At 52.1% G+C, this 9,553-nt stretch overlaps 1 protein-coding gene and 1 long non-coding RNA gene across 2 annotated transcripts in view; one reads left to right on the top strand and one right to left on the bottom strand.

Annotated features, from left to right (window-relative positions):
• Window positions 1-600: 600 nt before the first annotated feature.
• The window catches only part of CRTAC1 (cartilage acidic protein 1), a 165,152-nt gene continuing 156,199 nt past the window's right edge, over window positions 601-9,553 (bottom strand). Inside the window, exon 15 of the mRNA XM_011951161.1 lies at window positions 601-1,313. Within this exon, the coding sequence (XP_011806551.1) occupies window positions 1,147-1,313 (167 nt within the window). The 3' untranslated portion in view covers window positions 601-1,146. The remainder of the gene's footprint in view (window positions 1,314-9,553) is intronic.
• On the top strand, window positions 1,830-7,200 carry LOC105518256. Its single transcript, XR_001002799.1, has 2 exons — window positions 1,830-1,976; window positions 6,684-7,200. It is a non-coding gene; the product is annotated as an uncharacterized LOC105518256 (long non-coding RNA).

Genomic DNA, 9,553 nt, shown 5'->3' with positions numbered 1-9,553 from the left:
TGGTCCTCAACCCTCCTCCGCCACCATAAGTTATTGGAGGCTTTGTGAGTTTCAGGGTTTGCACTTGTTGGGCTGCATGTAATCAGTGCTTAGAATATACCAGCTATCATGTGAAGTGCTTTGAAAATATGAATTCATGTACTTCTCATAACAATCTTACCAGGTGGGTTGCTCTGATTATTCCCAGCAACCTGCTCAGAGTCGTGCAGCTGGTGAATGTGGGAGCCAGGAATTGCGCCCAGGCTCACCCTTAACTGCAAAGACCCCTCCAGGAATATGCAAATCACCACATTCATTTACAGGTCCTCGGTCTCATGCAGTCCTCATGGAATTTCCTGTGGCAGGTCATTGTCCTCCTTTCGCAGATGAGAGACGTGAGGTCTAGGATGAGGTGACTCCCCCAAGGTCTCAGTCCTGGTGAGAGGCTGGACGGGGGGTGGGGCGTGGTTCTGCCGACTCCACCTCCACTTGGAATAGTGTGATCTGGGTGTGCACACATCCCTCCCTCCAGGCAGCAACAACACGAGTAGAATTGCTAAAAAATAAAGTTTACTGGAAAACTGAGGAGAAACAGCGTCAAAAAACCACAAACACCCAGAATCATGTGTTGACAAAGCCCAGTGAGAGGCACTTGTTTTTATTGAGCCTTTGCTATGTGCCAGGTTTTGTGCTAAGTGCCTTACATACATTTCATCTAATCTCCACGCTAACCCCTAGATTCTATCCTTAACCCCCATTGTGCAGATGCGATAATGGATGACTAACAAGTTAAGTGACTGGTGTAAGGTCACATAGCTTTGTGAGTGCCTGAGTCGGACTTAAACTAGGACACTAAAGTTCTCATACTTCCTGTGCAGTACCACCACCTTCCCGGGCACATCTGTGTCCTAAGATATGGTCATTAGACCCACTGGAATGTAAGCGCCATCAGGGCAGCCACCCTGTCTGCTGTGATCACGGCTGTGTGCCCAGCACAGGGCCCGGCCTTACAAGTCTCCCTAATTGTTAGCTAAGTAGTGTGCATGGATGGGCTTGGGGAGGGTCTAGCTCCCAGGCCTCTACATCCCTACTGTCTAGGCAGCAGCACAAGCCCACTTTCCCACTCCTCTGCCGGACTCCATCCACTGGTTCATGTCCGACCCCTGCTCAGCAGCTGGGCTCGCAGTTCTCCTTAACCGTCGACCCCAGATTGAGATCTCCATCTACGAGGACCGGTGCAGCAGTGGCAGCTCCAGCAGCGGCAGCAGCAGTGGCAGTGGCAGCAGCAGCGGTGGGGGTGGTGGGGCGGGGGCCCGGTGACTGGCCGAGAGTCCCTGTAGGGAGGTGTACGGCCGGAGTGAGGGCCTCGCAGACCTGCGGCGGCTGCGCTACCAGAGCACCCGCTTCTGAGTCATTCTCTGGGCCCACCCTGCTGCCCGGGGTGGGAGGGAGGGTGACGGGCCTCATATTTCCTGTGGGCCATCAACCTATGACCCCTATCCCTCACCCCCAGCTGGATCAGTCCATTTCCTGACCTGGGGGCTTTCCCTTCCTGATGGGGCTGGTCTGGGCCACACAGAGACAGATCTTCCTAGGAAGGCTGGGGTGGGGAGAACACAGCCTAGGCAGCCCCCCTCTTCCACAGCCCCTCTCCCAACCCAACGAGAGGGGCCCAGGTCTGCCACATAGAGGACTCCCACACTGCATGACCCCTCATCCCCAAACCCATATCCACCAGGACTCTCTCTCTTGGGCCTTGCGTCCTGTGGCTGTCTCCCAGTATCTGCTCCTTCTCATGCCCCTGCAGGGCCCCGGCCTGTCTATGATCCTGCCTCCACCAAATTGAAGGTGTGGGGAGATGAGTGCCGTGGTTGGGAGCTGTTCAGCCCACTCCTGACCTTCTTCTAGACCTATGGCTTTCCTGGCCTGCAGCCAGAGCTGGAGGCCAGCTCGGCCTTGCCAGAAGCATCCAACTTCGAGACTTTGCAGGCTGCCAGGTGCTGGTTGGGGGGCACACAGCCTGGGGCTCTGGGAGGTAATATGGGAGTCTGGAGAAACTTTGCGGAGAGACATAGCCATACGGGGCCTGAACCTCCTGAACTGGAGCCAGTTTCCTGAGATTAGAACCTGTATGCATGCACATGTGAATGTATGTGTGAGTGCACATGTGTGTAAGTGCAGTGTGCATAAGTGTGTGAGTCTGCGTGTGTTAGCATGCCTGTGTGTGAGCGCATGTGTGTGCACCAGTGCACAAATGTATGAATGTGGGTGCATTTGTAAGCATACCTGTGTGTGTATGAGTACATGGGCACAAATGCGTGCACAAGTGTGCCTTTATATGAGTGTGAGTGCATGCATGTGCATGAGCACGTGTGCACAAGCATGTATGTATGATTGTTCATGTGTATGAGTGTGTGTGTGTATGCAGGTGAGTGCATGTGTGTGTGAGTGTGTGTGTGTGTGTTCCCCGTGGCTGCTAGGCCAATGACTGCTTCTCTGCTTCCTGCTGTCTTCACTACCTGAGGGTCTGTGACTTCTTCCCTGTGTGGGTCCAGCCTAGCCCCCTGTAAATAAATGTCCGAAAGCCCCTTGCCCTTCCCCTAGGGCTACCAGGGAACGTACTCTACTGCATACATTCTAGTGGAAGAGAAGCTGGGGTTCTAGAAGAGAAGAGCCAAACCTTGGTGGCCTTTGGTGCCCCCTCTCAGCTCCCCATGACAAGACAACGGGGCTACAGACACTGGGTGTTCAGCCTTTCCCCGGGGGCTGGGGCTCTTTAAGGCTTGGTAGGTGAGGTTTCCGTGGACCTTCAAAGGTGCCAGCAGCCTGCAGGGAAAAGGCAAACTCCCTCCTTGCAAGGAAAGGAGATGTCCAGCCAGTGATGCCTGGCTTCCGAGGCCCAGAGGAGCAGGTGGGATGGGAGCAGCCCCTGGGGCTGGTGTCCCGAAGACGAAATGAAGGGGGCTGCCTACCTCAGTTGGCGGGAGGTGCTAGAAGTGGATGTGCAAGACCAGCCACTGCAGGTAGCTCTCTGGAACCAAAGAGAGGCCTGCTTTTCTACCAGACATGGGAGCAGCATGTGGGAAACAAGGGCCTACCCAGAGAGCAGAGAGAGTCCGCCTAGTCCTTGCAGCCTCAGGAAGTCTTGGGCCCACGTGGGTCCTGGTCCAAGGATCCCCCTGGAGAGCTGCAGTTCACACTGCAGCCCCTGGCCACAGCCTATGCCCACCCTGGGCCCCTGTGGGGCTGGGCATTGTGTCCGACCTGTGCATCTCCCATGGGAGGGCTGGGCACGGGCAGTGCCATGTTCTTTTATTTTTTCTTTTTCCAATAAAAGAACTTGCCCAGCATGAGGCTCTGTGATGCTTTCTCTGCCCCATGACAATGGAGGGTCTGTTCTATGCCCCAGGACCACATGAGGGGATGCTCGGCTGCCTGAACCGGACCTGACATGGGGAGCAGGATGAACCCTGTCTTTTTGGAGCTTGTAGTCTACTGGGGAGGCAAACACTTCAGCGCCTCTAATCTGGAATCTTTGGGGCACCCGTAGCCTTGGGTGGGGGAACAGGTTGGACTGAAAGCCAGGCCAAAAGTAATCAATGATATCAATAAATGCTCATTTCTTGAGCTCTTCCCCTGGGTTGGGTCCTGCTGGGAGCTGGATCACACAGGTCACTCAGTACTGAAGATGAGAAAGTAGCTGGATGATCACTTCTCCGGCTTTTGGCTAAGATCAGGTGTGGAGAAAGTAGCTGGATGTTGGAACCTAGCAGAGTTGTGTCTTGAATTTTATAATTTATTGAGCACCTACTATGTGCCAGATACTTGGCTAAAACCATACATTAGAGCTGGGAGGGGATTTAAAGATCACTTGAATCCTGTCACAGAGGTCCAGAGAGGGTGGGTGACTTGCCCCAGGCCACACAGCTGGTTGCTGATGACAGGGTCCAAGCTTGGAACCCAGGTCTCCTGACTCAGTGCCCACTCTGATACCACAGGGATGGCACCCAGATGGGAAGCTGCCCGAGGCTGCAGGGAGACTGGGGTCACACACTCAGGTCTGTTCCTGGAGAGGAGCTCATCAGACTGTGGGGACAATGGCTCCAGCCTCTTGGGTGGGGGCTGGGCAGTCCCCTCTGGGTGGTTCTCATGTTTGTTCTTACTCTGCTTAGGGCAGCTTGCTGCTTGCCTGAGCTGTGCGCAGCCTAGACTCACTCCCTCTGCTGGTACCTGGGCCGTGTGTGGGTTGCCACAAGTGAGGGTGTTCTCTCACGTGAGGGCGGGTTCATTCTGTTTTGGGCTAGGAAGTTTGCTCTACCCCGAGGCCAGATTTGAACTCAAGCTCAGCTCTTCGAGAGAGGAGGTCCTGGGAAGGGGTGAGGATTTACTAAACGGGTAAAACCAAATCCAGGTGCTTATCTGACTGACAGGCATTCGACCCTTCCATTTTCAAATGGTAATCATCATAATAAGCAATAGTAGCTGACGTTTATTTAGCACTTCCTGTGTGCCCGGCACTAGGCTAAGACTCTATATATAATTAGTCATTCGATCCTCACAGCAACCCTCCATGGCATGGATTCTTATTTCCCATTTTACATATGGGGAAACTGAGGCTCATGGAAGTTAAGTAACTGGGAAGTTGCAGATCTTGGCTTCGAATCGAGGCAATCTGACTCCAAACTGCAGGGCAGAAGACAGATCCAGCCTCAAGAGACCCTTTAGCAGCTTGAGGGCCTCAGCCATCCTGGGATTAAGATCAGGCAGATTCCCAGGGAAGGACTTGGAGCTATGCCTGGGCTTTGAGGCAGGGCTGGCACCTCCACTTCCGGGACACCACGGGCGTGTGCATGGGCTGTGCTTGCAGGCCTGCGGGACCCAGAGGCAGCCCGGTGAAGGGTAGTGGGGAACCCCACTCACTGTGGGCCTGGGGAGGTGTGGTTTCTCTCTGCCGGCTTAGTTACAGGCAGTGGCCTGTCTCTCTGTGGTCTGGCTGTAGCCGTGTCCCTGCACCCACCTTGCCAGCCAGGGACAGGCCCTGTCAAGACCCAGGAGCAGCTCCAGCCTCAGCCAAACTGTCCCCCAGGTCCCAAGTGAGGCCCCAGCCACCCAGGCATGCCCCAGGAAGCTCCTGCTGCACACGCTCCTCTCCCTGCGCCAGCACCCTGCTGTCTGGCTTCCTTCCTTTGGCCGCAGGAGGGCTGTGTGTGAAACCACAGGGTTTACAGAAGCTCGAGGTGCCACTGAGTGGCAGAATTGTGCACTGCACTCGGGGAACCAAAGGTGGAAGCAGAAAGAACTATGGCTGTTGTGACACGTCCCCCGCGGCTCCCCAGCTGGCAGCCACTGCCACTCGCAGAGACTTTTCTGCGGCTTCCAGAGGTGCAGGGCAAAGGTGGAGTCCGGCAACTTTCTCCCTAGGGCCAGCCCCTGGGCTGTCTTCACGGCACCAGTAGCCTGGGAAACTCCACATCCCTCTCCACACCTCTAGAAGGACTCACAATGAGGGGGGACCAGGCAGGAGGCATCACCACCTGGTTTGGGCTTTACTATTCACCCAGGGATGAGGCAAGGCAAACACCACTCCACATCAGATCTGAATTTGAGCTCTGGCTTCATGACATTAACACATGAAGACTCTTGGAGCCTCAGTTTCCCCAGTTGTAAAATAAGGAGACTAATACCTCACAGAGTTATTTAGACCCGAGGTGTTCAACCTTGGTGGCAACGATTGTCACCCAGGAGCATGAAAAATGACCGATGCCTGATCCTATCCTCAGAGATTCTGATTTAATTATTTTGGGGGACAGCTTGGGTGTCAGGATTCTAAAGAGTTTCCCTGGTGATTCTAATGTGAAGGTAAGGCTGACAATCCCTGGTTTTGACAGTACCCATAGCCTATAAACCTTTAATACACCTCTGAAAATGCCTGAGACCTGAATAAGAAGTTTATGGCTCTACAGAAGCAGTCAGACACAAAAATGAGTATGTACCGTGTGACTGCCCTTATAGGAAACTCAAAGACAGGCCAAACTAGCCTTTGATTGGGAGTCAGGATCAAGATTACCCTGGGTGGGGGGGGATAGCAAATGGATGGGGACCTCGGGGGCATCTGGGAGCTCAGGATGTTCTGTTTCTTGACCAGAGTGCCAGTTACACAGGGGTGCTCACTTCATGAGAATTCACCAAGCTGTACACTTGGGAGCTGCGTATTTGTCTGTACCAGTGATATATTTCAATAAAATTCACCAAAAAAAGCCTATTGGCTACAAAATAGGAAAAGAAAGGACAGACTTGAAATTAATGTTTTGTTAAATATCTGGAAATGTAACACATATGCCAAACAGACAACTGCAACTCTGTGTTACGTGTGTGTGTGTGTGTGTGTGTGTGTGAAAATGTAATGTCTGCTCTGCTGAGGGAGGGGCCTCTAAAAGGGAAGATCCCTGATGCCTAAGAAAATCTGAAAACAGCCCAGGTTCACACCAGGAGTTCTTAACCTCGACCCGACTGCATTCATGTGCATATTATGTGCCGTTATCTGAGGAGAGAATCTACAGCTTTCAGCAGATTTTCAAAAGGGTATGCAACCCCCTAAAAAGGTTAAGAACAATTGGTTTTGAGGAGTCAGTGAGAAACTGGCCGTGAATGTGCTTGGCACGAAACAGGTGCTTGGTAATGTCGGTTTCTTTCTTTCCTTTCAGAGCCCAGCCTTTGGGGGTTTCCTCATGACCCTTCTCGGGAGACTTCTAGGAGGATTTATTCTCCTGGCAATGCCAAGGGCAGCCTGCACCAAGCTCACAGCTCTTCCTGCAAGAGGATGTTCAAAGGGCCTGTCATTTCAGCATCTGCTGGACAGCAGAACTTTGTGTGTAAGATCCTGGAGCTGCGTTGGGTCTTGAATCAGGGACAATGGAGGAAGTGGGAAGGTGTGAAGGGAGTCAGAGGGCTGTGCCAGCTGCCCCCCTTCCCACCTCCAGCAATTCACTTAACTTTCCTGAGTCTCAGCTTTGTCATTATGAGAATACATATATTTATAAATAATCATCTGTTTCTCCAATGTAAGATATTATTGCTATTGCAGAAGTGATACTAGGATCTATTATACCATAGCCTTATCATATAGATTTATAGCAGGTTTCAGATTCTGGCATAGAGTAAACAGATACTTATCCAAGGGTTCACTAATTCCCTAATAAACACCAGGAACATTCATGTACATTATTATTCCATTTAATTCTCGAACACTGGGGTGTTGAAATCTTATTTTACAGATGAGGAAACTGACGTTCTAGGTGGTTAGGTAGCTTGACAAGGGCTAGTAAGTGTCAGAGCAAAGACTTGAACCTAAGTCTCTGACTCCAAATCCCACTCTCACTCTGCCACAAGAGTGAGATGTGGGAGATGAGAGACTCTGTTCTACCTGGATTGACTCATAAAGATAGAAGACAGATTCCAGACCAGAGAGAAACTCATGGGCAAATGTATCCCCAGAAAAATTAGCTTTGCAGGGGCATGAAGGTGCTAGTTATTTTAGAGTAATTCAAGTTATTGATTTCTGTAATGCAAAAGTGATTGGGAACCAGCTAGCACCGGAGAACAGTGCTGAGTGAGTCCCCAAGAAGGGGGAAATGTTACACACAAGCTTACACACAGCTTACAAGACCTCAGAGATGGCGAGGGTCCTTTTCCCTGCTGCCCGCAATTAATCAGTACACTTCTCAAGGGCAGGGAGCCTGTCTTACTCACTCCCCCACCCTCACTCTCACCTCTCCCTGTCCTAAGTGCTTGTCACAGGGCTTGGCCCTGGCCAGGTGAATGGAAGATGCTGCCCATCTTAGGCTGGCAGGAAGAGGCGAGCATATACAGATGTCTCATCTGCAGACCCGTGGGGCAATGTGCCACTGAGAAGCAGCTCAGAACCATGCGGACAGGCAGTGGTCACTGAAGGATACAATTCACCTGCAAGTGTTCACCTTATAACTCAGTTAAAAGGTGGATGCAGTGACCCCAGGCCACCCCCTGAGCTGGGCAGCAACCCTCAGTGATGTTGCCCTGGCTGTGACATTGTGACTCTGCTCATGACCTCTATCTATCCTGGGAGAGGAGGGGAGCAAGCGTGTGTCCCACCCCAGTCGGCCCTGCCTGACGCTCCCCAAACACCATTTCGAGGTGGGGAAATCCTTCTGGTCCTGAATGCTTTACCTGAGAGATCTGGGCCTCAGGCCCTAGAGAGTGAATTACTGTGAGTGAATCGCTGGCTGGCTGGCTGGCTGGCTAAGTGAATGGATGCAGAGAAGATGGGTGTAGAGAGATGACGGATAGATGAGAGATGAGCGAGAGGCCTGCCTACCTTGAGATGGATGCTGGCAGACCCTGGAGAGGCAGGTGAATGGATGGGTACCGATCGCCCCTGGGCTCCCCAGTGCAGACCTAATACAGGGCTGGAGCTCTTCAAAGGGAAGATGCTGTGTTATCCCAGTCCCCACATGAACTCCACATTTGTAACTCTGAGTGATGGATGTGTCTTGTTGGGAAGAATCCTTATAGTCTAATATTGTCCCAGCTAATGGCTTATGGATTGTTGTAAAGTCAGGCATTGCTGGAAGTGAAACCAGGAGGTTAAAGGTCCTGGTACAGATTTTATGACAATATCTGCATTTCATCAGTCAGGCACTGCAGCAAGTACCTTATAGGCTCGATGAAGCCTCACAACAACTCTGTGAGGATTTTATCACTGCCTCCATTTTGCGGATGAAAAAACTGAGGCTCAAGAGATGGAAAAACTTCTTAAGGCCACTTCCGAATGCCTGGGTGGAGGGTCTGGCCTTCAAGTCCATTTGATCCCAGAGTTTCAGTGTGAAGGGAAAATTTTAAGGACAAGTGAAAGGGAGAGCGGAGGGCCATAGGATTTGTGCACCGCTCTAAGAAAAAACATGGCATTTTGGCACATGCGAGACACCTTCTGCAGTGGGAAGAGGCGCTGAGACTTTCCAATGACTGGGTGCCCTGAGGGCAGCCCCAGGCTTCCTTCTCCCTCTCTTTCCTCTGTGTCAGCCTTCCAGGGCTCTCAACCTCGAGTCTGGGGACCTGAACGGCAGAGAGGGTGTATGTCTGGCTCACTTTCCTTCCTTTGGCCTAAACTTGTCCCTCTGCCATGGTCCCCACAAGCAGTTAGGGAACGGGGATATGCTTTTCTTCTATTCCAGGGGCTCTACAGCCAGGTCTGGGGTGGAGGGAGGGAAGTTAATCCTTAGATCTGTGGGGAGGGTGCTTTAATGACTCTAGGGGATGAGATCCTTCCTGGCTGCTCTGGGGCTGGCCACGAAGAACGAGAACCAGCTACCTTTAGCGGAGTTATTCTGGCTCCAGACTGCTTTCCTGCTGGCAGGCAGGCAGAGGGCATGAGGTTCTGGGCGGGACATTCTGGGAACGGGTGATACAGATTCTCCATCTGCCGCACCCTTCTCCTGACCTTGCCTCCCTCCTCACAGCTGAGCAGGCTCATCTCTGCATTCGGGACCTCCATTCAGATCTGTATTTAATCCCAGTTGAGTTCTTTTTTTTTTTTTTT

Source organism: Colobus angolensis, unplaced genomic scaffold (assembly GCF_000951035.1).
Source record: "Colobus angolensis palliatus isolate OR3802 unplaced genomic scaffold, Cang.pa_1.0 Scaffold316, whole genome shotgun sequence".
Taxonomy (NCBI): domain Eukaryota; kingdom Metazoa; phylum Chordata; class Mammalia; order Primates; family Cercopithecidae; genus Colobus; species Colobus angolensis.
Note: the sequence above shows the minus strand (reverse complement) of the source record. Positions and strands in the feature narration are given on the sequence as shown.